Raw genomic sequence first — 25,108 nt, 5'->3', positions numbered from 1 at the left:
CCCATTGCTCCTCTCTGTCACAGAAATAGCAGATGCCAACGGAATCCAAGAATAAAGTCGTTTATTATTTTCAGAGCGGCGGGAGTAGGGCTGGGGACCCTAGGGCCGCTCCAGTGGGACTTCCCTGAACCCGGTTGTAGAGGATGATGGCGCCTTTGGCCGAGGGGCAGAGTTCAGCCCACATCTCCGTCTCGGGCAATCTCCGCACGTTCTGTGGGGAGACAACGAGACCCAGGCATTCAAGCTTGCCACTTCTCCTGCCAGGGCTGTGCCCAGAATTCCTGAGCCTCAGAGACCTCTGCACTGTCCTTAGGGAGGCATGTTAAGGGGCTGAACATGTCCCTGGACCTTTCCCTTGCACTGAGGGCAAATCTTGTGACTCTGGAGGGAATTGTGACCCAGCCAACACCTCCCCTACAAGATATGCATTGCCAGGCCTCTGCAGGCCCCAGCCCTGGCCTCCAAGCAAGATGGTTTGTCACTCTGCACCTGTGTCTCCACAAAGAAGATTCCTGTAGACTCGTGGGCCTCGGGTCCCCCACTCAGGTAGTGCTTCCTCACCTGCTCAGAAGTCAGGCTGCACCTGGACAAGAACACAAGGGTGGCTTAGTGGGTGACCAGCCCCTGCGGGGTACCTGTGGAGCCACAGCTGCCTCAGCCCACTCCTCACCACCCACCTTCCCAAGACCCAGGATCATGTACCCGAGCTTACTCACTGGACATAGAACTCGGCACTGGCTCGGCCAGCACTGGTCTCATTTCGGGCGATGCCCAACAGCAGGGGCTGGCTCAGGGTGAGCAGCGGCAGGTTCACCTGCGGTGGAGGGTGGGGTGGGGGGAGGTCCCACCTATCAATGCCACTGCCCACATCCCTGCCCGTCTCAATGAAAAACAGCCTGTTACCTGTGTACAGCATTTTATAGCTTGTAGATCAAGGACCCAGCATTACAGAATGTCAGATGATGGGCATGTTTGTTTTACAGGTACACCAAAACCAGAGAGATTGAACACGTTGCCCAAGGTCACCCAAGAGAAGTCAATTTAGTGACTGGGACTCCCACTTACTCCTTTTTCTTTTTTTCTTTTTTTGAGATGGAGTCTCGCTCTGTCGCCCAGGCTGGAGTACAGTGGCACGATCTCAGCTCACTGCAACCTCTGCCTCCCAGGTTAAAGTGATTCTCCTGCCTCAGCCTCCTGAGTAGCTGGGATTACAGGTGCACGCCACAACGCCTGGCTAATTTTTGTATTTTTAGTAGAGATGGGGTTTCTCCATGTTGGCCAGGCTGGTCTCGAACTCCTGACCTCAGGTGATCCGCTGGCCTTGGCCTCCCAAAGTGCTGGGATTACAGGTGTGAGCCACCACAACCTGCCACACTTACTCCTTTTTCTTTTTTTTTGAGACGGAGTCTCGCTTTGTCTCCCAGGCTGGAGTGCAGTGGCGCGATTTCGGCTCACTGCAACCTCCGCCTCCCGGGTTCACGCCATTCTCCTGCGTCAGCCTCCTGAGTAGCTGGGACTACAGGTGCCCGCCACCACGCCCGGCTAACTTTTGGTATTTTTAGTAAAGTCAGGGTTTCACCGTGTTAGCCAGGATGGTCTTGATCTCCTGACCTTGTGATCTGCCCACCTCAGCCTCCCAAAGTGCTGGGATTACAGGCATGAGCCACCGCGCCCGGCCACTTACTCCTTTTTCAACAGACTTGGGGAGTAGGCAAGATATTTATCATTGTTTCCATTGAAAAGAAGAATCCTTGGCGGGGCAAGGCATGAGAATCACTTGAACCCAGGAGGCGAAGGTTGCAGTGAGCCGATATGCCACCACTGCACTCAGCCTGAGCAACAGAGCAAGACTCTGTCTCAAAAAGAAAAAAAAAAAAAAAGAAGAATCCGGCCTGGCGCAGTGGCTCACACCTGTAATCCCAGCACTTTTGGAGGCTGAGGCAGGCAGATCACGAGGTCAGGAGATCAAGACCATCCTGGCTAACAAGATGAAACCCCATCTCTACTAAAAATACAAAAAAAATTAGCCAGGCATGGTGGCGGACGCCTGTAGTCCCAGCTAGTCAGGAGGCTGAGGCAGGAGAATGGCGTGAACCCGGGAGGTGGAGCTTGCAGTGAGCAGAGATCGTGCCACTGCATTCCAGCCTGGGCAACAGAGCGAGACTCTGTCTAAAAAAAAAAAAAAAAGAAAAAAGAAGAAGAATCCAAGGCAGAGAGTACTGAGGGCTAGAATTCCACTCCAAGTATGTATAGTTGCAAAGCCAACTTCTTCCCTCATTGCTGGCCAGATGCCTGCAGGCCTCCTGCCAGCCCAGACCTGTAGAATTCTGGCAAGTCCTACCCCCTCCCTTCATGTCTACCACCCTGTCCAGGTCAACCTCACTCACCTCATCACAGATCTCCTGAAGGACACTGGAAAAGAGTTCACGTACCACCAGCTGCCCAGCGAGGTCCTGGTGCTGGGGGCTGCCACCAGGGCACAGGGCCTGTGAGAGGTCAGGCTCAGCCCCTGCTCCCCACCTCTTCCCCCTGCCCCATCTCAGGACCAGCAAGCCTATACCTGCTGGCCTTGAGGGTCTGATGTGGCACAGTGTAAGAGAGTTAGTGATCCTGAGTCTGGTGTCCTTTCCCTGACAGACAACCAGAGGTCCAGCTTCAAAGGAGATACACAGGGGGCAGGGGTGGAGTAGGGCATCTTCTTCCTGTGCCCAATCTTTCCTCCCGTGTTTTCTAGTTTCTCACAGGACTGGGGCAGGGGTCAGTGGGGAGGCAGGTGGACTGCCCTGAGCAAACTTTCAGAGAAATACCAGGCCAATTTTCCCTTTAAGGGATGAGGAAACCAAAGCTGGGAGGATTGGGAGGGTGGAGAGCTGCAGCTCCCTTGAGCTGTCTGGGTCTTTGTGCCCAGCCTGGAATCTCACCTGAGGCTCAGGGTGCCCACCAGGTACGTCCACCAGCCCAGGGGCCTCAGCCACCTGCCGGGAGCGGTGCAGGAAGACAAGGAAGTCATCGGCCGTGGCTAGTGCAGCGCCCACCCCCAGTGGGTCCGCCAGATAGGCCTGCGTGTCACCCCAGTCGGTGGCCCCCTGCTGTCGCAGCCAGGCAGCTGAGCTGGACCAGTTGGTGCCCAGGAAGTCTCGGTAGGAAGTAAGGCCCAGGCGCAGGAGCAGCTGTGGCCCCCGAGAGCCAATAGGCGCCAGGGTGGCTGAGTGCAGGCGGAACTTGGGGGCGTCGAAGAGCCAGGGTTGGGCCTTTAGCCGGGTCTCCCAGATGGCAGTGATGGCCTCGTCCCCACCTGGCAGTGGGCGACGGTCATGGGCGGGGCTCAGCTCGGCCTGTATCTGTTCCTGGGGCAGGCCCCCGCCAGGGCACTGCAGCAGCAAGGTCACCTCAGGATCCATGGTCTGAACGGGGCAGCTCTGGGGGAGGATACGGCCAGGCCTGTCATCCAGGGGGGCCACTACCACTCCTGGGCTGCGCAGCTAGCCCCCTCTGTCGCAGACCTCCTGAGGGTACCCGCAGCGCTTCTCCACCCCCCTGACCACTCCTTGGGCAGTAAAACGTGCCATCTTCCCCGCAGGAGCCCCGAGTCCCGCAGGGTATCCAGGACGCCCGGGCATCCCTACCATCCAGAGGTCTTGGGTTCAGGCGCCCCAAATGCCCATGTCCCCCAAACCCAGGGGTCTGCCTCCGACCCGGGGCGCGCGGGGACCCCTTTCCAGGGCCCGGAAGCTCCAGCCTCTAGCGGGCGCTCACCGGCCGCCGGGTCCCTCAGGCTCCGCCCCTTCCCCGAAGCGGAAGTGCCCGCCCCCTTTCCCCGCGGCTTTTCATTGGCGGGTCCGCCGCCCGCCCCGCCGCGGTCGAGGATCCTGGAGGTTTGTCCCCGCCGCCCCGACGCTTCCGTCCGGTCCGTCGGCACGTCGGCCCTGCCTCCCGGACCACCCTGCGGGGCGCACCAGCGATCTGGAGTGCGGGGCTCGGCCTCCCTGCGCTCCTGGCTGACGGTGTGACCTTGGGCAAGTCTGGCCTGCTGGGCGTTAGTTTCCCTCTCTGCAGCAGGGACCTGGGGGTGGTGAACTTAATGAGCCGTATACTCCCACCCAGCGCTCACTTCCTGAGGCTTTGTGACTTTCTGGGAGGGATGGGGACGTGGAAGGGGCCTTAAAGCAGTCCCCCCTCGTCACTGCCCCCCACAGGTCTTAACCATGAACTTCTCTGGAGGAGGGAGGCAGGAAGCAGCGGGGTCCAGGGGTAGAAGGGCTCCCAGACCCCGAGAACAGGTGCGCGCCTCCTCCCCACCCCCTCCCACCAGTCCAGGCTCCCTGGGAGTTGCTGGGGGGCGGAGCTGAAGGGTCCTACTATTCCTGGAGACCACTGGCACTGCTCTCTCTCTGGGCTCTCTCTGCAGTGGGTCATTGAGGGTTCAGGATGGGCAGTAGGGCAGGGTCACCATGGAGACCAGGGGCCACCGCTGGGTTCTTTCAGGACCGAGACGTGCAGCTGTCCAAGGCTCTGTCCTATGCCCTGCGCCATGGGGCCTTGAAGCTGGGGCTTCCCATGGGAGCTGGTAAGTAGGGGCCTTGGAGGCTGGGGCTTGAGCCCAGAGAGAAACGTGAGCCTGTCTGCGACTCCTCCCTGATGGCTGCCTCCACCGCTCCCTGAGGAAGGCACAGAGGGCACTTCCTCCCCATGCACAGAGGAGAGCAAGGCCTAGAGCCCCTGTCATGTCCACAGCAGACTGAGGAGAGTTCTTGTCTGGGCCAGGCCTGGTGACCGCCCCCTCCAGCCAAGCAGCCAGATCAGCACTCACCCCGAGGGCGAGCCCTGGAGGGTACGGCGCAGCTGGTGGTGTGAGTGTGCACTCCGGGCCAGCGCTATGCTGGGCACTCACCTCCCTGCCCCTCCGTGAGGCAGATCCTCTTTTTATGTAAGTTGAAAAAACTGCGGCCCAGAAAGGGGAGACTTTCTAAAGGTCCCACAGAGGATGCCCAAGCGATCTCCAAGCCCAGACTTTGTTTCGGTTGCCTGTGGCTCCCTGTTAACCCTGGCCCAGTCCAGAGCAAGGTTAGCTCCTGAGCACCCTGCCTGCCCACAGATGGCTTCGTGCCCCTGGGCACCCTCCTGCAGTTGCCCCAGTTCCGCGGCTTCTCTGCTGAAGATGTGCAGCGCGTGGTGGACACCAATAGGAAGCAGCGGTTCGCCCTGCAGCTGGGGGATCCCAGCACTGGCCTTCTCATCCGGGCCAACCAGGGCCATTCCCTGCAGGTCGGGGTGAGGGGACAAGTGCGAGAGCGAGATGGGAGGGACCCCTGCCTGCAAAGGGGGTCTCACTGCTACCCGTTCAACCAGGTACCTAAGTTGGAGCTGATGCCCCTGGAGACACCGCAGGCCCTGCCCCTGATGCTAGTCCATGGTACATTCTGGAAGCACTGGCCATCCATCCTACTCAAAGGCCTGTCGTGCCAGGGAAGGACGCACATTCACCTGGCCCCAGGACTGCCTGGAGACCCCGGTATCATCAGTGGTCAGTGCCCTCCCCTCCACCTAGCTACTCCCACCCACTCTGTCCTCCCAGGTCCCCTTCAAAGGTTACAACACTTGTCTGGGGCCACCCCATGTCCGGCATGGAGCAGCACCCCTGCATCCCCCAGCCCAGGACCCCAGTCTGCCCAGGTTGCTGACTGCACTCCAGGTGCCCAGGCCTCAGCTCCAGCTGTCTCTGCAGGCATGCGGTCCCATTGTGAAATAGCTGTGTTCATCGATGGACCCCTGGCTCTGGCAGGTGAGTCTGGACAAAGCAGGAGCTGCCCTTGCCTTCGGGGAGGGCATGAGTCACATCTCTGGCTCTGTCAGCAGATGGAATACCCTTCTTCCGCTCTGCCAATGGGGTGATTCTGACTCCAGGGAATACTGATGGCTTCCTCCTTCCCAAGTACTTCAAGGAGGCCCTGCAGCTACGCCCTACCCGTGAGAGCCACCACCCCAGCCCCTATTCCTTGTTCTTGAAAGCTGTGCCCTTCTGCCCTCACCTCTCTCCTAGCTTCCAACCCTAGACTGACTTAGGTGTCCCTTTCTCTAACCAACTCTTGTCTTTATCAGGAAAGCCCCTTTCCTTGGCTGGTGATGAAGAGACAGAGTGTCAGAGTAGCCCCAAGCACAGCTCCAGAGAAAGGAGAAGGATCCAACAATAAAATATTAATTTATAAAAAAGAAATTTTAAAAAGTAACAAGAAAGAAACTCCAGTTTGAAACCATGTTTCATCATCCTGTAGCTACATCTGGTCTTCCTTGTGTGCTGGGGGACTGCAGATAGGTCAGGGGTATCAGCCTCAGCCACTCAGACAAGGAAAGGGGGCACCACATGAGCTCAGGGACCCCCACCCCCATCCCTGGCCTGGGTGATGGTGCAGCGTCTGGCCCTGCCAGGTCCTTGGCCTGCACAAAGTCAGTGACAGCAGGTGAAATGCCCAGCTGGGTGCCTGCCTGGAGCGGGTGTGGGGCAGTGAGCCCCTGTGGGTGTGGGCTTGGGAGTGGCTGTGACAGGTGGTGAGCAGGGCAGGGGCAGTCAGACAGCCCTCAGAAGGCCTCATGGCCCCCGGTGAGCTGCAGGAAGAGGTCTTCATCCAGCTCCTCCCCACGGGCCCGCTCCCGCGTCGACAGGAAAATGTAGCCCCCGATATACTCGTGTACAATTCGGCAGCTGGCAGACACGCAGCTGAAGGCCACATTGATGTGTTCATCAAACTCGATGGCCACCTGAAGGGCAGACAGAGGGGCAAATGGTGGGTGGGATAAGGGAGCAGCCCCTGCCCCACCCTGGCTGGATCCAGCTCCGGCCTGCACCTGTCCCCCATCCATATACCCTGGGTCTGGGCCCACCTGCCGGATGTCCCAGTTGACATTCCACTGGCGCATGTTGCTGAAACGCCAGGTCTTGACCACGTCGCCCACGGCCAAGTCGATGCGGATCAGTCGGTTGTTGGCGATGCCCAGGATCTCGTCTTTCCTGCTGCCCTTGAACCTGGCCCCCAGCGAGAGAGAGTGAGCCAGGGCTCCACCCTGCATGGCCCGAGCCCGCCCAGACAATGTGGCGCCGTGCTGGAGAGCCAGCCCTTCCCGACTGCAGCTCACCAGCTGTGTAACCCTGAGCAAGCCATTTGGGTTCCCTGGGCCTCAAGTTCCTCATCTGGAAAATGGGGGTTAATTGATAAAATCCCCACAACAGCATTTAGCAGCATCGGGCAAACAGGCCACGCCTTTAAATGGTAACTTTTTTTGGTTTTTGTTACCATCCTCATCAACTGCTGTCTCCCTCCCTTCTTTGCAGTCCTGGGAAACAACTAATCAAAGGGGCCCACTCCCCATAACAGCATCCACCACTAGCCCTGTCTTGTGGACCGGCGAACCCAGGCCCAGACAGTGAACTGTCCACAGCAGAGCTGGAGCAAGAACAGGTTCTTCTGCTCTCCTGACCTGAAATCTGTCTCTTTTTTTTTTTTTTTTTTTTTGAGACGGAGTGTCGCTTTGTTGCCAGGCTGGAGTACAGTGGCTCGATCTCGGCTCACTGCAACCTCCGCCTCCTGGGTTCAAGTGATTCTCCTGTCTCAGCCTCCCGAGTACATGGGATTACAGGTACGTGCCACCACTCGTGGCTGATTTTTGTGTTTTTAGTAGAGACGGGGTTTCACCATGTTGGTCAGGCTGGTCTCGAACTCCTGACCTCATGATCTGCCTGCCTTGGCCTCCCAAAGTGCTGGGATTACAGGCATGAGCCATCGCGCAGGCTCTTTTATTTATTTATTTATTTATTTATTTATTTGAGACTGAGTCTCACTCTTTCGCACCCAGGCTGGAGTGCAGTGGCACAATCTCGGCTCACTGCAACCTCCGCCTCCCGGGTTCAAGGGATTCTCCTGCCTCAGTCTCCTGAGTAGCTGGGACTATAGGTGCGTGCCACCACACCTGGCTAATTTTTGTATTTTTAGTAGAGACAGGGTTTCACTATGTTGGCCAGGCTGCTCTTGAACTCCTGACCTCGTGATCTGCCCGCCTCGCCCTCCCAAAGTGCTGAGATTACAGGTGTGAGCCACCATGCTTGGCCCAGCCTATTTATTTTTGAGACAGAGTCTCGCTTTGTCACCCAGGCTGGAGTGCAGTAGTGTGATCACGGCTCACTGCAGTCTTGACCTCCCAGGCTCAAGAGATCCTCCCACCTCAGCCTCCCGAGTAGCTGGGACTACAGGTGACCACCACCATGCCCAGGTAATTTTTTACAATTTTTTGTAGAGACGAGGGACTTTCTGTGTTGCCCAGGCTGGTCTCAAACTCCTGGGCTCAAGTGATCCTCCTATCTCTGCCTCCCAAAGTGCTGAGATTACAGGCATGAGCCCCAGTACCTGGCGTGAGCTTTGTCTCTTATGTTTGTTGTGGAGGGACAGCATGAGGGGCACACATGGGGCCCTCAGTAAGGCCTGTTTACAAAGAACAAAGGAAGGGAGTCTTTGGGGTGCCTGTCCAGAACCTACTCTTGGGATGTGGGCACACAGCAGCCGGGTGGCAGGTGAGGGCAGAGACAGTGCTGGGCAGGGGGCTGGGCCAGGGGCCATACCTGACCATGACATAGGAGATGCCGAAGTCGGGCAGGGACTGCCAGGCCTGGATGAAGCGCAGCTGGGCCTCTGCCAGCGACAACTGGGCCACATTCTGGTGGGCTTCCAGGATCCGTGGGGTGAGCTGCGGGACCATACTGGTGACGGGCTGCCAGGCACTATTCCCCTCCTCCAGAGTCACCGAGCCCCCACCTCCCCGTCAGGGTGACAGCATGTGAGCCTGGGAAGGGGCAGTGCCCACGTGGGGCCGCCAAGGTGCAGATCTGCACTGCGCCAGGCTGCGAGGTGGACATGGGCACCTGGACCGTGACTCCTCCCAAAGGGTGGGTACCAGCCGCGCAATCTCAGGGACACAGTGGGAGAAGCCCAGTGAGTACGTAGCTTTCCTGAGGAAGGCTCTGTGGAGACCCAGGGGTCAGAGGTCTCTGGGTAAACACTATGCTCATTCCCACCCTGACTCCTGGTACCTGCTTGGCCTTGAACTTTCGCTGGAAACGGGGGGCAACGAGGCCGTAGGGGTTGAGGCCCTCGGCAGAGGCATCAGGGCCGTGGGGGTGGTTGCCCGGGCCCCCACTGCCCGTGCGCTGCAGGCTGAGGAAGGCCAGGATGGCCTGCACCTCGCTGGTGTAGCTGCTGTCGGCCATGGTGCGGCCTTTGGAGGCCAGGCGGCAGCCAGCCATCCAGCGGGCATACTGCTGCTCCTGGGCGAGAGGGGTGAGGGGGACAGTGCTAACCAAGCTTGATGCTCCTCAGCCCCTGCCCCTGCCCCAGCTCCTGCCCGGCCCTGGCCCCTGCCCAGCCCTCACTCACATCCTGGCACCGCAGGTAGATCTCACTCATGCCCTCAGGGGAGGGCACTAGGAGTTTAATGCAGAACTTCTGGCCGGAGACATTAACATCGGGAACCACCTCACAGCCTGGAGGGAGAGAAGGGGTGGTCTAGGAGGTCGGGAGGGGAAGAGCCGCCTGAGGTCCTGGAGTGCATCCTAGCCCACACCGTCACCTCAGGACAGAGGGCATCTTCCCCGGTCTCCAGGAGGAAACAGAGCCGGTGAGAGCATTCACCTGCCTAGCCCACAAGTGGGGATCCCCCCACCCAGCCCCTGGCCCTGTGCACTTACCCTTGAGGTTGAGCTGCTGAATGGGGTCCCCGGGGGCCTCGTCCTGGCTCTTGTAGTAGGACAGTGTGGTCTCCTTGAACACCACCCAGTGTTGGCGGTAGCCCTTCAGGGTCAGCTTCCGGGGCCTTCGTGGGATGTGGGGGTTTGTGAAAGGCCGCCTCACCCCCTCCCTCCATATGCAGACCAACCCGTCCAGCAGGGCTGCCTACTCTGGCCCCCAACTCACCGAAAGATTCGGAGATGGTCCTTGAGCTCTGGGATGGTGGTGAGGCTGTCCTATGGGAGGACCAGAGTCAGAGGGGCACCCGGTGCCTCACGGTTCTCCCTGCCCAGCCCCTGCCCTGAGCCCCTCCTCACCAGCACATCTGTGGGCGCCGACCCCTCCAGCTTCACCTCCAGGTTGCTCAGGGCCACATCCAGGTCGTCCAGCCCTGGGTCTGTGCCAGCCGGCTCCCCCACCTCCCCGCTCTGGGACAGCTTGTTGATGTGGTACTAGGTGGTCATGAAGCCAGGGAGGGCTGAGTCCAGCAGCCTGGTCCCCTAGCAGTACCCCCAGGCCGGGCTTCCCTGGAGGTAGCCCCCACTCAGGAAGGCCCTTCCTGCCCTGGGACTGGCTCACCTCCCACCTGCCCTGGTGCCCCCAGGCCCGCCTGGTACCTGCAGGGCGGCAAACACCATCATCTCCTCCTCGGTGCAGTCAATCTCCTCCAGCAGCAGGTCCCACCGGGCCTGCTCATACAGCTGTGTCAGCCGCACGGGGTCTGTCTGGAGCGGTGGGAGAGGAGGCTGGAGGCTGGGCTGGTCACATGCCAGCTGCCCTGGACGCCCTGCACTGAGCCCCTGCCAGCCTTGGCCCTCTGCCCTGCCCTCCTTGCTGAGGCAGATTCATTCAGTGGCCAGACATGGGCCACAGACCTCAACCCCATCCTTAACAGCCTGCTAGCCCCCTGCTGCCCAGGCCTGCACGTCTAAACCTTGGCTTGGTTGTGCTGATGTTTACTGTGTGCTGGCATGCTGCCCTGGGTGCAGGAGAGACCGAGTAAACCAATCAATAAGTCAAATAATCCAAGGCTGCAATAAACACTATCAAGGAAACAGTTTCCACAGGGAAGCTCACATGAGCCCTCAGTCTAAGGCCCCCCCAAGTTCAATGGAGATGACAGAATGGAACATGGGGAAGCAGTCAGGGAAGGCTTCCCTGAGGAGGTGACAAGCTGAGTAGAGATAGGAAGGATGACAGTGGGCCACTCAAGGGAAGCGTGAAGGAAGAGGATTCCAGAGAAAAGGAACTGGGAAGGCAGAGACTCCAAGAGGGGATCCCAGTTACCCACAGAAGACCAACAATCCCGCTGAAACTCACCCAAAATTGATAGCAAAGGTTTAGGAAGATAAACCCAAAAGGACAAAGGACAGGCCGGGGCGGTGGCTTGCGCCTGTAATCCCAGCACTTTGGGAGGCCAAGGCAGGCGGATAGCTTGAGCCCAGGAGTTTCAGACCAGCTTGGGCAACATGGTGAAACCCTATCTCTACTAAAAATACAAAAAATTAGCCACATGAGGTGGTGCGTGCCTGTAGTCCCAGGTACTCAGGATGCTGAGGTGGGAGAATCACCTGAACCCACGAGGTTGAGGGTGCAGTGAGCTGTAATTGCACCATTGCCCTCCAGCTTGGGGGATAGAGTGAGACCTTGTCTCCAAAAGAAAGAAAAAGAAGGCCAGGCGCAGTGGCTCACGCCTGTAATCCCAGCACTTTGGGAGGCCGAGGTCGGTGGATCACGAGGTCAGGAGATCGAGACCATCCTGGCTAACACAGTGAAACCCCGTCTCTACTAATAATACAAAAAAATTAGCCAGGCGTGGCGGCGGGCGCCTGTAATCCCAGCTACTCAGGACGCTGAGGCAGGAGAACGGCGTGAACCCGGGAGGCGGAGCTTGCAGTGAGCCGAGATCGCGCCACTGCACCCCAGCCTGGGCGACAGAGCGAGACTCCGTCTGAAAAAAAAAAAAAAAAGAAAAAAGAAAAAGGAAATAATTTGGAAGATGGAGAGCAAACTGTAGATGGGAACTGGGTTATGCAGAGAGAGCTAGGGCCTCACGCCTTGTCCCTCTCCTGTCTGGTAAATCCACCAATGAGACTTGAAAATAGGCGGAAAGCAATCAGCAAAAAGAACAGAGATCTCAACAGAGGCATCCAGTTTGCATGGCGGACCCCTGGCAGGCTCTGATGCGGATCCTCTGGATGAGATGCGAGGGTGAGCTGAAGAGAGGACTCTGGATAAAGTCCATGAAAAAAAGCAGGTCCCTCCCCAGCTCCGTGCAGCCAAGTGATGGCAAGGAGACACCTGGCAGAAGCTGGGACTCACTCTCTGGAGATGCTGAGCCAGATGCACCCCTGCATTTGGTACCCCAGACACAGCTGGACGGGGTAGGGGTTGCACTAGGCTGAAAACAGACAATTTTTTTTTTTTTTAAGATGGAGTTTTGCTCTTGTTGCCCAGGCTGGAGTACAATGGCACAATCTTGGCTCACCGCAACCTCCGCCTCCAGGGTTCAAGCGATTCTCCTGCCTCAGCCTCCTGAGTAGCTGGGATTACAGGCATGCGCCACCACGCCCAGCTACTTTTGTATTTTTAGTAGAGAGAGGCTTTCTCCATGTTGATCAGGCTGGTCTCGAATTCCTGACCTCAGGTGATCCACCTGCCTTGGCCTCCCAAAGTGCTGGGATTACAGGCGTGAGCCACCGTGCCCGGCAAAAACACAAATTTAAAGAAAGCTGGCATTCAGATGAGTGACACACCCACACCCTTTCCCACTTGTCACCTAAGACATTGGCAGGAAGCCTTCTATCTCCATTTGAAAGATCAGTGGGGTTGCCACTGAGAGGCTGAGCCACCAGAGAAATGCCCGACAAAGAGTGGCAGCCCGGCCCCATCGCCTCCAGGGGGCCACCAAGATGCCAAGCCCTACTCACACACTCAGGGTCTCCAATTGGTTTCTTAGAGCTTCACTTTTAAATATGAATGGACAGGCATGGACTACCCACATTTAAGGAAAGCTTCAAGAGTGAACCATAGAGACCAAGACAACAAGAATAAAACAGCTTGGAGGAAATGAAGGCCAGGTAGGGCGCAGAAGAGAACTTCAAACGTGAATCAAAATCCTTATAGAGTACAAAAATTAGCTGGGCATGGTGGCACCCGCCTTTTTTTTTTTTTGAGACGGAGTCTCACTCTGTCGCCCAGGCGGGAGTGCAGTGGCGCGATCTCGGCTCACTGCAAGCTCCGCCTCCCAGGTTCACGCCATTCTCTTGCCTCAGCCTCCCAAGTAGCTGGGACTACAGGCGCCCACCACCACGCCCGGCTAATTTTTTGTATTTTTAGTAGAGACGGGGTTTCACCGTGTTAGCCAGGATGGTCTCGATCTCCTGACCTCATGGTCCGCCCTCCTTGGCCTCCCAAAGTGCTGGGATTACAGGCGTGAGCCACCGCGCCCGGCAAAAAAATCCTTATAGAGGCTGGGCCCGGTGGCTCACGCCTGTAATCCCAGCACTTTGGGAGGCTGAAGCGGGCAGATCACGAGGTCAGGAGTTTGAGACCAGCCTGGCCAATGTGGTGAAACCCCGTCTCTACTAAAAATACAAAAATAATTAGGCCAGGCGTGGTGGTGCATGCCTGTAATCCCAGCTGCTCGGAAGGCTGAGGCAGGAGAATGGCTTGAACCAGGGGGGCAGAGGTTGCAGTGAGCCGAGATCTTGCCATTGCACTCCAGCCTGGGTGACAGAAGAAGACTCCATCTCAAAAAAAAAAAAAAAAAAAAAATCCTTACAGAGCTAAAGCACTGCACTCATAAATCAAGACCAGAATATTCTTTTTTTAAAGGAATGTAACTGGGCGCAGTGGCTCACACGTGTAATCCTTGCACTTTGGGAGGCCGAGGCGGGTGGATCATTTGAGGTCAGGAGTGTGAGACCAGCCTGACCAACATAGTGAAATCCTGTCTCTACTAAAAATACAAAAATTAGTTGGGTGTGGTGGCAGATGCCTATAATCCCAGCTACTCAGGAGGCTGAGGCAGGGGAATCTCTTGAACCCGGGAGGCGGAGGTTGCAGTAAGCCGAGATTGTACCACTGCACTCCAGCCTGAGTGTGACAGAGTGAGACTCCGTCTAAAAAAAAAAATCCCAACTTCTCAGGAAGCCGAAGCGGGAGGATAACTTGAGACCCAATCTGGGCAACGTAGCAAAACTCCATCTCTAAACAATTTTTAAAGAATTAGCCAGGCTTGTGGCACATGCCTGTAGCCCCAGCCACTCAGGAAGCTAAGGCAGGAAGATTGCTTGAGCCCAGGAGTTCAAGGTTGCAGTGAGCTATGATCGCACCACTGCACTCTAGTCTGGGTGACAGAGCGAGACCCCATCTCTAAAAATAAAAAAAGAAAGATAAAAATATAAATTTGGTTCTATTAAAATTAAGAGCTGCTGTTTATGAAAAGAAACCATTCAGACAATTAAAAGGCAAAGCACAGAGGGGGAAAATATATTCACAATGTATTTATCTGGCAAAGTGCTCATATCCAGAATATATAAAGAACTCCTACAAATCAATAAGAAAAAGACAAACGACTCAATATGACAATTGTCAAAATGTTTGAACAGAAACCTCACGAAGCAGGATATCCAGATGGCTAATAGCCATATGAAAAGGGACTCAACTTTATTAGTCATCAGGGAAATGTAAATTAAAGCCACATGGAAAGCAGATCAGTGGTGGTCGGGGTGTGGGAGGAGGAATGACTGCAAATGGGCATCGTACAATCAGTGCTTGTCTGGGGCAGTGGAAATGTTCTAAAACTGGATTGTGGTGATGGTTGCACAACCATACACATTTGTTAAAAATAAGCTGAGCCGGGCGTGGTGGCTCATGCCTGTAATCCTAGCACTTTGGGAGGCCAAGGCGGGTGGATCACGAGGTCAGGAGTTCAAGACGAGCCTGGCCAACACAGCAAAACCCTGTCTCTACTACAAATACAAAAATTAGCTGGGTGTGGTGGCACGTGCCTGTAGTCCCAGCTACTCAGGAGGCTGAGGCAGGAGAATTGCTTGAACTTGGGAGGCAGAGGTTGCAGGGAGCCAAGATCACGCTATTGCACTCCAGCCTGTGCAACAGAGTGAGATTCTGTCTCAAAAATATGTAAATAAATACACACATACATAAATAAATAAATACATAAGTAAAAATAAAAAAATCAAGCTGAATGGTTACAGGGGTGATTTTTATGGTATGTACATTCTACCTCAACAAAACTGTTTAAACAAAATTATATGAGATACCATCACCACACCTATCTGAATGGCTACAATGAAAAAATAGAAAATACCAAGCACTGGTGAGTTGTGGAACAACTGAAACGCTCATCCACTGTTGGTGGGAGTGTAAACTGGTGCAATCACTTAGTTGTTTGTTTGTTTGTTTTGAGACAGAATCTCACGCTGTTGCTAAGCTGGAGTACAGTGGCTCAATCTTGGGATCTCGGCTCACTGCAGCCTCCAGCTCCCAGGTTGAAGCGATTCTCATGCCTCAGCCTCCTGAGTAGCCGGGATTACAGGCATGCGCCACCATGCCCAGCTAACTTTTTCTACTTTTAGTAGAGACAGGGTTTCACTGTGTTGGCCAGGCTGGTTTCAAACTCCTGGCCTCAAATGATTCGCCCACCTCAGCCTCCCAAATTTCTGGGATTACAGGCGTGAGCCACCGCACCCTGCCTGGTGCACTTTGAAAAGCTGTTTAACAGTATCTACCACAGTTCAACTCATGCATGCCCTATATCACAGGGCATAAACATGTTCACCAAGATACATAGCTTGTTCATAGAATGTTCATAGCATCTCTATTCATAACAGCCCCAATCTGGAAATTGTACAATGTCCATCAACAGTAAAATGGATACATTAATTGTGGTATTTGACATAATGAAATGTTATACAACAGTGAGAAAGAATTTAAGATGATGATATATGCAATATGGATGAATCATACAAACATAACACTGAAAGAAGCCAGGTGCAAAAAGAGTATAGACTGTGTGGCTCCATTATGTAAATTTCACAGACAGAACTAATCTAAGATGTTAGAAGCAAAGTTAGTGGTTACTTCCTGTGGGAGCTATTGCCTGGAAGGAGTGTAAGGGGGCTTCTGGGCCCAGTAAAATTCTGTTGCTTGATATGTTAATTATATTTGTGTATTTTTCTAAATGTATGTTACACTTAAAAAGAAAGCCCTATGGCCAAGCGTGGTGGCTCATGCCTGTAATCCCAGCACTTTGGGAGGCCAAGGCAGGCGGATCACCTGAGGTCAGGAGTTCGAGACCAGCTTGGCCAACATGGTGAAATCCCATCTCTACTCAAAATACAAGAAGAAATTAGCTGGGCATGGTGGCGGTGGGCATCTGTAATCCCAGCTATGTGGGAGGCTGAGGCAGGAGAATCGCTTGAACCCAGGAGGCAGAGGTTGCAGTGAGCCGAGATCACGCCATTGCACTCCAGCCTGGGCAACAAGAATGAAACTCCCTCTCAAAAAAAAAAAAAAAAAAAAAAACCCTATAAAAGAACACTCAAAAAACAAGAGCTCTTGGAACTTAAAAATATAGTTACAGAAATTAAAAATTCAATAGATATTTTAGAAGATAAGTTGAAGAGGTCTCCGGAGAGTAGGACACAGAAAGAAAAAGAACCGAAAAATAAGAAAGAAAAGTGTAGGCCAGGCATGGTGGCTCACGCCTGTAATCCCAGCATATTGGGAGGTTGAGGCAGGTGGATCGCCTGAGGGCAGGAGTTTGAGACCAGCCTGACCAACATGGTGAAACCCCGTCTCTACTAAAAATACAAAAAATTAGCCAGGCGTGGTGGTGGGCGCCTGTAATCCCAGCTACTAGGGAGGCTGAGGCAGGAGAATCACTTGAATCCGGGAGGCGGAGGTTGCAGTGAGCCAAGATCACACCATTGCACTCTAGCCTGGGCAACAAGAGCGAGACTCCATCTCAACAACAAAAATAGATAAATAAATACAGTTAACTGGGCATGGTGGCGCGTGCCTGCAGTCCCAGCTACTTGGGAGGCTGAAGCAGGAGATCGCTTGAATCCGGGAGGCGGAGGTTGCAGTGAGCTGAGATTGTGCCATTGTACTCCAGCCTGGGCAACAAGAGCAAAACTCATCTCAAAAAAAAAAAAAAAAAAAAAAAAAGGCAGTTATGAACTTCAAAAACATTTGAGCAAAAAGGGAAAAAATAATCATAGTTACTCTGTGGCTTAACTAGGAACACTATTTATATGTGTTACTATTTACAGCCATATCACATTGTTTTAACCAAAGACTATAGACACTACTCACTTAGAAAGAGGCAAGGAAATGTGTGTATTGTGTGGGCAGGGAAGAGAATGTAAGACAGTGAAACCTTCTTACAAAGTCAATAGATAATGTGTGAAATGGCAAAACAAAGAAGTGGAAATATGTCATAGAGAAGAAAACACTAGAATAAAAAGGCACAGCTGGCCCGACGCCGTGGCTCACGCCTGTAATCCCAGCACTTTGGGAGGCCAAAGTGGGCAAATCACCTGAGGTCAGGAGTTCGAGACCAGTCTGACCAACATGGAGAAACCCCGTCCGTCTCTACTAAAAATACAAAATTAGCTGGGCATGGTGGCTCAACGCCTGTAATCCCAGCTACTCGGGAGGCTGAGGCAGGAGAACTGCTTGAACCCAGGAGGCGGAGGTTGTGATGACCTGAGATCATGTCATTGCACTCCAGCCTGGGCAACAAGAGCAAGACTCCATCTCAAAAAAAAAAAAAAAAAAAAATTAGGCCAGGCGCAGTGGCTCACTCCTATAACCCCAGCACTTTGGGAGGCTGAGGCGGGTGGATCACCTGAGGTCAGGAGTTCGAGACCAGCCTGACCAATATGGTGAAACTCCATCTCTACTAAAAAAATACACTCCTATAACCCCAGCACTTTGGGAGGCTGAGGCGGGTGGATCACCTGAGGTCAGGAGTTCGAGACCAGCCTGACCAATATGGTGAAACTCCATCTCTACTAAAAAAATACAAAAATTAGCCAGGCCCACGCCTGTAATCCCAGGAGAATTGCTTGAACCCAGGAGGAAGAGGTTGCAGTGAGCCGAGATTGCACCACTGCACTCTAGCTTGGGCAACAGAGCAAGACTCCATCTCAAAAAAAAAAAAAAAAAAAATTAGCCAGGTATAGTACACGCCTATCGTCCCAGCTACTTGGGGAGCTGAGGCTTAAGGATCACATGACCCTGGGAGGTCCAGGCTGCAGTTAGCCGGGATAACACTACTGCCCTCCAGTCTGGACAACAGAGCAAGACTGTGTCTCAAAAAATAAAAATAAATAAATATATAAATAAATAAAGCTTAGGAGAGAGACATCTGAGCTGGAGATGATCAACTGGGAGAGAGTGTGGAGATGGTATTGAAATCCACAAGACTGGAGATGACTGAGAGAAGGAGAGGAGAGAGCAGAGGCCCAGAGCAGAACCTGGGGCAGAGCCTGGGGCTCACCAACACTGAGAGGCCATGGAAAGGAGGAGGGAGCGTCACAGAGCCTGGCAGAGTGGCTCGGGGAGAGGCCACCCCCCAAGCAAGTGTACAGGAGGCTTCAGGAGGAAGATATTCTGGAGGAGTGGTCGGGGTGGTGTCTATGCCGCATGTAAGTGGTCAAGTAAGAAGCGGGTGGGACATGGCCAGGGGACAGATAGCCTGGAGGCGTGGCCACCTCAGCAGGTGCACTTCTCACGTGTGGATGGTGTCAAAATATATAGAATAGCTGTGGCCAAGGAGTGAGAGGGAGTCGAACAGCACCCAGAGAAAGCTTGGAAGCAAGAAGTGGGATTCTGCGGAGCAAGCGTTCAGACAACCACGATGTTTTGCAGAGAAAGGGGGCAGAGAGGTGGGGCCTACAGGTAGAAAGAGCAACCTGTGGGCTTCTGGGAAGTTTTTGAGATGTGCGTGAAGCACATTGCATGGAGCATTTTGCCTGGAGCATGTTGGTTGCCAATGGAGGAAGGGAGGAAGAGTGAACAGGGCACAGAGGGGCCACCCTGCAAAGCTTCCTTCCTCACCCACCCCCAGGTCCTGCAGTCCCTAATGGTGCCCCCTCCAGGAAGCCTTCCCAGAGCTCCCAGGCTTGGGCCTCTCCCACCTGAGCCCCAGACTTCTCAGGGGCACCCACACACACACTGTCTATGAGGATCTGTGGGTCTTAGCTTCCTCCCCGACAGCTCCCTGGGAAACAGGCACTGAGACTTACTGGTCTTCATCCGCTTCAGCATCTGCCCGGGGCCCAAGACCTGGCCTGATGCTGAGGTGAGTAGATGAGTTTCAGTGCGTGTTTGTGGGGTCAGTAAACAAAGGTGTGGATGGACAAACGGGCAGACGGACAGGCCACTACAAGTCACTAACATCCCAGAGCCCATACCCCAGGCCCTAGGTCTCCACATCTCATGGACCTGAGGCCCGCTTTCTCCCTGCCCCAACCCACCTTGGGATCCAAATCGAAGAAGCTGTAGTACTTGAAGCGCAGCCAGAGTGCGTCCCCGGCCTTGATGCCCTGCTGCATGAGACACCGCGACGAGTCCAGCCACCTGGGCCGCGGCAGAAGCAGCAGTCAGGGCTGCGCCAGGTACGGCCGTGGGGTGGGGAGGGGGGCTGGGCTGGGGGGACAAGCACACACAGAGAAAAGGCCTGGAAACGAAGTGTGGATCTGGGGTGGGCACAGACACGGGACGGGGGTGGATCCTGGGTTGGGGAGCCCCGACACAGGGGGCGTGGCTCCTGGGTGCACCTGCTGTGGAGCTGGGTCTTGTCTGACAGGGAGCTGGGCCGTGGCAGACGCTGGAGCAGAAGGGGGTCGGGTGGCGGCTGGGGCCGGCTCAGCATGTGGTAGCAGGCCTCGGTCTGGGCGCTGTCCGAGAAGTGAGCTGGCATCCCCCGGAACAGTGCAGGTGCCACGCCTGGAGTGCAGGTTGGGAGTCAACCAGGCCTGTCCCCCAGGGCTGGGACTCACGGGCCGGCCCCTGCCCCCGCCCCCCAGGCCCACCCCCACTTGCACTCACCCCCAGCCAAGACGACCTTGCTCAAGTCATAGAGCTCTTCCTCTGGCTCCTTCTCTTTCTTCTTCTTCTCCTTCTTCTCAGGAGCCCGGAGCAGGGACAGCTCCTCGGGGTGCCGGATGCCTGAGGGGAGCTAGGGTCTCAGTGGGGACTAGGTCCTGCTGCAGCCTCCCCACCTCACCCATGGGTGCTTGGGGCGGGTCACAGCCCTGCAGGCAGGGTGGCAACCCAGACAGCAAGGACAGCGTCAACAGAGCTGGGCCTGGAAACGGGGGGACCTGCCTCTTTGCATCACCCTCGTGGGCCAGGGGAATCAGCCGGGCAACTTACTGAGGAGGCGGCAGATGGCAGCCACAGCCTGGAAGAGGGGCTGGGAGAAGCTGGCACGGAGGCGCAGTGCACGGCGGTTGGGCAACCGAAGGATGACGGGCCGGTGCTGGGGCCCAAAGAAGAGGCGTGCGTCGGCCAGGATCCCGTACTTGTCCAGTGTCCAGTGGGTCTGCAGCAGCCACTGCCTCTTCTGTTCCCACCAAATAGCATGGTCTGACCAGTCCTGCTTGCGATCTGTGGGGCACGGGGGCACATCTGGGTCCAGCCTTCCTCCCTGGTGCCCCCAACACCCAGCACAACCCCAGGATTCAGAAGCCTGGGGCGACCACTCCCCTGCCCTGCCTAAGCCAAGAGTGGGGCAGCCTGGGCGGGCCTGGGGTCTACCCCATGGTAACAGCAGCAGGGCTCTCTGCAGGCAGCCCCTGATTTGGCCTTCTAGGCTTGGCTTCTATATCGCTTCCCAGGGGAGCTCTCCAACCCAGCATCTGAGTGCCCCAATCTTAGCGCCCCATCTCTTACATTCCAGCCCACTGGGCTCCCTCCACATGACTCCCCCTCTGTCCTCCCATAATCCACGGTTTAACGGCCTCTGTCTTGCATTCTGGGGAGCTCCTGGAGGCAGAGACTGCGTCTGTCTCACCATTGTATGTCCTCAGGGCCTGGACCTGTGCCTGGCCTGGAGCAGTGAGCACTCAATATTTTTAGCTATTAGCTGTGTGACCTTGGACAAGCCACTTAACCTCACTGGCCCTCAGTTTCCCTGTAAGATATAATAACGATCTTACAAACTGGGACACGGAACAATGCCTCCCATGTGGTAGCTGCAGGGTTTGCGGCAAACTTGTGCACGCACATGACGATCCATGAGTGAGCATTGAATTAGAGATGTGCGTCTGTCCCTTGTCAGCCAGCTGGGAACTGGAGTTACAGTAATGGAAGGCACAGGTCTCCCCGCCTCCTCCCTCCAGGAGCATGAACAGGTGGGAGAGAGCATAGGAAAAAGGCTGCCGGAAAGCTGCTCTGGGCACACAGCCCTTGAGAGTTTGCAAAGCCCTGTTTCCTGAGTTCCTCCCAAGTCCTCCCGGTGAGTTTTCTGATTCCCACTGCATCCCACCCACCTCAGCCAGCCCCCAACCCCACTGCTGCACATGCCAGGCATCACCACTGCTGCCAAACCAAGAGAAGCGCTCGTCCTCCGGCACTTCCCCTCCCAGGCTGGGCCCTTCCCTCCTGGGCGCCCCAGCGGGACCCTGGCTGTGTGCTGCCGCATCCCCTTGTCTTGGCTCCTTGCTCTTCTCCTGTCCTCTCTGGTCCCTCTCCGGTCCCTCTCCTGACCGGCCCCTTACCTTGTCCTTTCCCCAGGTTCGGCCTGGGACCCTCTTCTGCCTCGGCCAGGTCCCCTTACTGGGTCTCCCTATTCTGTGGTTTCAGTTGCCATTTTCTGCTGCCTCCCCATGCGTGGCCCTTGGCCCAGACCCTGCCCTGGGCCCCCAGCCAGAAACCCATGTGCTGCCAGCTGAGGGGCCTGTCCACCGGCTTCCTCCCTTCCAGAACCCTCTGTTCCTGTGGCCGAGTGGCTGACACTGGGACTGTAAGCACCATGACTCCTGGTCTCGGCTTTTGGTGCTCAGCTCAGACTCGCTGTGCACAGAGGTGCCCTCTCCTCGCCAGCTCCCCCTCCTCACCAGCTCCCTACACCACCTCTCAGGGCTGGGGGACACGGACTCGCGCCAAAGGCCCAGGCATCCTCCCTTTCTCTTCTAGCCACCACATGTAATCAATGCCAATCCCACCTCTAAAATCCACCCTCCTCTCCATCCTCCCTGCCCGGCCTTAGGAGGCCCTGGTGTCTCTAACCAGGACCACAGCCTCCTCAGGGGCCTGCCGCCACCAGCCTTTCGCCTTGCTGCTGACCTTAGCAGGACAGCCTCCTGCTGAGAACCCTTCGGTGGCCACCTTCCCCTCCAGAAGAAAGTCTAGACCCCTTCTGGAGGCCTTCGGGGCCATGCAGAGCTGGCCAGGCACCATCCAGCCTCATTTCTGGTCACGCTCCCGGCATCCTCACCAGCCGAGAGCCCTAATTCACAGCCCTCCGAGTCCCAGCGCCACCACCTTGCTCCTCCCTGCTGAGGCCACCTCTCAGGACTTCTCCTGGGGTTATCCCCATCCTGGGCTCGGGGCAGCCCCCTCCTCGGGCTCCAGGCCCCCATGATAGCGCCCTCTGTGCGGCAGCTGGCACGCAGCCCCCACGGGTCAGTCTCACCCGCTGCTGCTCCAGGAGGCCAGGGACTGGCCCGGGGCGGCCAGGCTGAGCATCAGTAGACAGAGCTGATGTGCTTAGGAGTGACAGTATCCCCACCACAGGGAACACAGAGCTAAAGGAACTTGCCCTGGGGTGCCCAGCAGCGGGTAGAGCAGCGGGGTCTGTCTGACTCCAGGTTAAGGCCTCCTGCGTTACCCTCATGCCGTGCCCTGGGGCCACCCAGGTCTTCACCACCCTCTCTCTCTGTTCCTCACTTCTATTCTCACAGCTGCTCCGGGCCCTGCCCCTGGCAGCTCCCCTCACAGCCTCAGTCTTGTGGCCGGGCCGTTCTGGGCCCTATCCTCTCCACAGTCGGACTGACCTCCTCCTGTGCTGCACATGGTGGCCTGGCGGGGTCTGAGGAAGCCTCCCCGCCATCACCCACCCCCCACCCACTGGCAGCCCAGGCCCAGGCTCTTGGCCGGGACTGCGGTGGGCCTGTCTTCCGGCTCTGCCTATCGGGTCTTCCTGCTGCTCTCTCAGGAAGGGGTAGCCCCCACCCCCGGCAGGGAAGGAAGATGAGGAGCCCCCGTGTCACTAGCCCCGTGGTCCTCCGTGACTGATACCACAGCTGCTCTGCTGTAACTTCCTGTGGGGGCAGGGCCTTCCCACCCAGGCTGGGCCTGTCACCAACCTGCTCAAAGCTTCCGCCAAGGGGAGGGAGCGTGGGGGCAGGCCCCTAGGTCACCTAGACCCCCTCAGACCTCAGCAATGTGACTTCAGCCTCGGCCCAGACAAGACCACCCCTTCTGCCCCTATTGGTGGCTGAATGGAGGATTGTGGCTGCGTCTGATCCTTAGCAGACCAGCTGCAGCAGAAGGGAGGGAGGGAAGAGGGTGGGAGGGAGAGGAAGTTGGGGAAATGTCTTTTTTGGAACCAAATGATTAAGCTAATGCCTGAGTCACCGTGACACCATTATCGGGAGCTGAGCAGCAGGGATGGCCCGGAAGTGCCCAGAGACACCCATGGCGGCCGTCCATGGTGCCGAGTTCAGCAGGCGGGCAGCGGACACTCACTGATCTGCTCCACAATCTTCAGGAGCACCCCGCCGATGTGCGACTCCCCAGTGACCCGCAGGGTGACCGACTCGGCCTCCGGGTCCTCCTCTCCCACAAACACCCGCAGCTCCCATGACGAGTCGATGTAGTCCCCGGAGGCTGTCTTCATCCCCGCCATGGCTGCGGCTGCTGCTACAGAGAGTGTGGAAGGAGGCAAGGTGGGCAGGCCCTGGTAGGCCTCCAGGTTTGGGCAGAAGAGCTCTGTGATGCCCTGGACACACCCAGAGGAAAGCCACTCATGAAGGAGGGCGGGAGTGAGCCCCCAGGCCAGCACACCCGTGGTACCCTCAGACTCTCTCTCCAGCGCTGGTGCTTGAGCCGCGAGGGCCCTCAGAGACCATGTAGTCCAATCCGCTCCCATCCTACAGGCGGGCAGACTGAGGCCGGGTAAGAAGGGGCTCACTCAGGACCACCGTGCTCAATGCCAGCCCACAGCTCACTCCCAGACCCTCAGGGGCAGCTGCCCACTCTGGCCATGGCTTCGTACCCAGGCCAGGAAGTAGTTCCGATCCTGGCCCACAGCTCAGATGCCAACATCACAAACCAGCCAAAGCCTCTCCGGGGAGGTGGAAAGTTCAGGCTGCCGCATGGCGAGAGGCAGGCTGGGCAGAGGCTGCAGGAGGATAAGGAAGAGAAGGGCCCAGGGTCCCAGTGAGGCCTGAGCTTACCTTTCCTGGCAAGGGCTGGGGGCTGCAGGTGGGTCTCGGGCTACACCCCTGTGGGCCGTGGGCTTCCTGCCCTCCTTTCTCTTTGGAGCTTCCTTCAGGGCAGCCCTTGCCTGTGCCTTATCACGAGCAGGGCGGGTTCAGCCCCTCCCCAGGGCGGGCTGGCGCTGGGTGCAGGAAGCACGCTGCCAGCCCACAGAGGGTTCCAGGGGCCCCCACCTTTGTCCCCAGAGAGCACAGGAAGCTAGGGAGAGCGGGGCTTAGCGACTCAACACCATAAAAACGCCCCCTTCCTCATTTGGAGGGAAGCTCAGTGCAAACTCAACAAGTCCCCCGGCTGTGTGTGTTCAGGGCTAGGTCCACTTTTGTGGGAAGTGTCTGCCATCCTCAGCCTGTCACATGAGGTGGGGACCTTGGGCTTTGAAACATCACTGGGCTGCCGGAGGGAGAGCCCAGGAGTTGACAGAGTGTATCCAGGTTATTTGGGACTCACAAGTTAAATCGGCTCCAGCCTGGCTATCCCTATCAACCAAGGATCCCTCAAGGCCCCAGAGGGAAACAAGTCCATTTTGCAGTTTTTCCTAGCTCCGCGTAGGGCTACCTTCAAACTCATGAACTCAGACCTGCCAGGTGAACAAGTGAACAGTACTTGGCCCAGACCATCCACAACCTCCCGGGCCCTCAGGTCACCCAGCTCCAAACACGACCCCTCCACTGTGCTCCACTTGGATGAGCCTCCCCGAGTCCCCACGAGGCTCACTCCCATCAAGTCCCTGCTTAGGTGACACCTCAGGGGTCTCTGGTGGTCTATACCCTCCTGCTCATCACCTGCCCTAGGATGTGGACTTCAGTAGAGCAAGGCACATCCGCCACCATTTCTGCGCAGGACAGCGGCCTTTC

The 25,108-nt window shown here is 56.4% G+C and overlaps 3 protein-coding genes across 12 annotated transcripts; 1 reads left to right on the top strand and 2 right to left on the bottom strand.

Moving 5' to 3' along the window:
- Positions 1 to 44: 44 nt before the first annotated feature.
- On the bottom strand, positions 45 to 3,880 carry NUDT22 (nudix hydrolase 22). Of its 6 annotated transcripts, none has more exons than XM_034932860.1 (6): positions 3,757 to 3,880; positions 2,922 to 3,419; positions 2,388 to 2,486; positions 717 to 814; positions 490 to 583; positions 45 to 211 (listed from the first exon to the last, which is right to left on the bottom strand). In XM_034932860.1, exons 2-6 carry the CDS (start codon positions 3,399 to 3,401, stop codon positions 71 to 73), a joined length of 912 nt encoding a protein of 303 aa, XP_034788751.1. In that variant the 5' UTR covers positions 3,402 to 3,419; positions 3,757 to 3,880; the 3' UTR covers positions 45 to 70. The 6 variants fall into 6 exon arrangements, with proteins under 6 accessions (XP_034788751.1, XP_003828605.2, XP_057155151.1 ...); XM_003828557.5 differs by having other exon boundaries at positions 3,627 to 3,796; XM_057299168.1 differs by lacking the exon at positions 2,388 to 2,486.
- Positions 3,781 to 6,238, top strand: TRPT1 (tRNA phosphotransferase 1). Of its 4 annotated transcripts, XM_003828555.6 has the most exons (8): positions 3,785 to 4,004; positions 4,197 to 4,280; positions 4,486 to 4,567; positions 5,096 to 5,265; positions 5,350 to 5,524; positions 5,726 to 5,782; positions 5,857 to 5,967; positions 6,100 to 6,238. In XM_003828555.6, exons 2-8 carry the CDS (start codon positions 4,206 to 4,208, stop codon positions 6,189 to 6,191), a joined length of 762 nt encoding a protein of 253 aa, XP_003828603.1. In that variant the 5' UTR covers positions 3,785 to 4,004; positions 4,197 to 4,205; the 3' UTR covers positions 6,192 to 6,238. The 4 variants fall into 4 exon arrangements, with proteins under 4 accessions (XP_034788763.1, XP_003828603.1, XP_063464608.1 ...); XM_034932872.4 differs by lacking the exon at positions 4,197 to 4,280 and having other exon boundaries at positions 3,781 to 4,004; positions 5,854 to 5,967; XM_063608538.1 differs by lacking the exon at positions 4,197 to 4,280 and having other exon boundaries at positions 3,797 to 4,004.
- FERMT3 (FERM domain containing kindlin 3) lies at positions 6,181 to 24,570 on the bottom strand. 2 transcript variants are annotated; one of them, XM_003828552.5, is made up of 15 exons: positions 24,212 to 24,570; positions 23,502 to 23,675; positions 20,184 to 20,417; positions 19,857 to 19,976; positions 19,586 to 19,754; positions 19,283 to 19,385; positions 10,388 to 10,495; positions 10,088 to 10,222; positions 9,957 to 10,006; positions 9,731 to 9,855; positions 9,420 to 9,526; positions 9,077 to 9,310; positions 8,609 to 8,733; positions 6,880 to 7,021; positions 6,181 to 6,756 (listed from the first exon to the last, which is right to left on the bottom strand). In XM_003828552.5, exons 2-15 carry the CDS (start codon positions 23,659 to 23,661, stop codon positions 6,577 to 6,579), a joined length of 1,992 nt encoding a protein of 663 aa, XP_003828600.1. In that variant the 5' UTR covers positions 23,662 to 23,675; positions 24,212 to 24,570; the 3' UTR covers positions 6,181 to 6,576. The 2 variants fall into 2 exon arrangements, with proteins under 2 accessions (XP_003828600.1, XP_024786459.1); XM_024930691.4 differs by having other exon boundaries at positions 23,502 to 23,672; positions 24,212 to 24,339.
- Positions 24,571 to 25,108: the final 538 nt, after the last annotated feature.

This window comes from Pan paniscus, chromosome 9, assembly GCF_029289425.2.
Source record: "Pan paniscus chromosome 9, NHGRI_mPanPan1-v2.0_pri, whole genome shotgun sequence".
Classification (NCBI taxonomy): Eukaryota; Metazoa; Chordata; class Mammalia; order Primates; family Hominidae; genus Pan; species Pan paniscus.
Note: the sequence above shows the minus strand (reverse complement) of the source record. Positions and strands in the feature narration are given on the sequence as shown.

Excerpts from the sequence above, each read along its gene's own strand:
- NUDT22 (XM_003828557.5), bottom strand. Across the intron at positions 2,487-2,921 it reads GTGGGCACCCTGAGCCTCAG|GCCCTGTGCCCTGGTGGCAG; the intron begins GTGAGATTCCAG and ends GACCTCTCACAG. Across the intron at positions 815-2,387 it reads TTCAGGAGATCTGTGATGAG|GTGAACCTGCCGCTGCTCAC; the intron begins GTGAGTGAGGTT and ends CCTCCACCGCAG.
- TRPT1 (XM_063608539.1), top strand. The coding sequence starts at position 4,206 with ATGAACTTCTCTGGAGGAGGGAGGCAGGAAGCAGCGGGGTCCAGGGGT. Across the intron at positions 4,281-4,485 it reads CTCCCAGACCCCGAGAACAG|GACCGAGACGTGCAGCTGTC; the intron begins GTGCGCGCCTCC and ends GGGTTCTTTCAG. Across the intron at positions 4,568-5,095 it reads GGGGCTTCCCATGGGAGCTG|ATGGCTTCGTGCCCCTGGGC; the intron begins GTAAGTAGGGGC and ends GCCTGCCCACAG.
- FERMT3 (XM_003828552.5), bottom strand. The coding sequence starts at position 23,661 with ATGGCGGGGATGAAGACAGCCTCCGGGGACTACATCGACTCGTCATGG. Across the intron at positions 19,386-19,585 it reads AAGACCCAGCTCCACAGCAG|GTGGCTGGACTCGTCGCGGT; the intron begins GTGCACCCAGGA and ends GCCGCGGCCCAG. Across the intron at positions 8,734-9,076 it reads GAAAGTTCAAGGCCAAGCAG|CTCACCCCACGGATCCTGGA; the intron begins GTACCAGGAGTC and ends ATGGTCCCGCAG.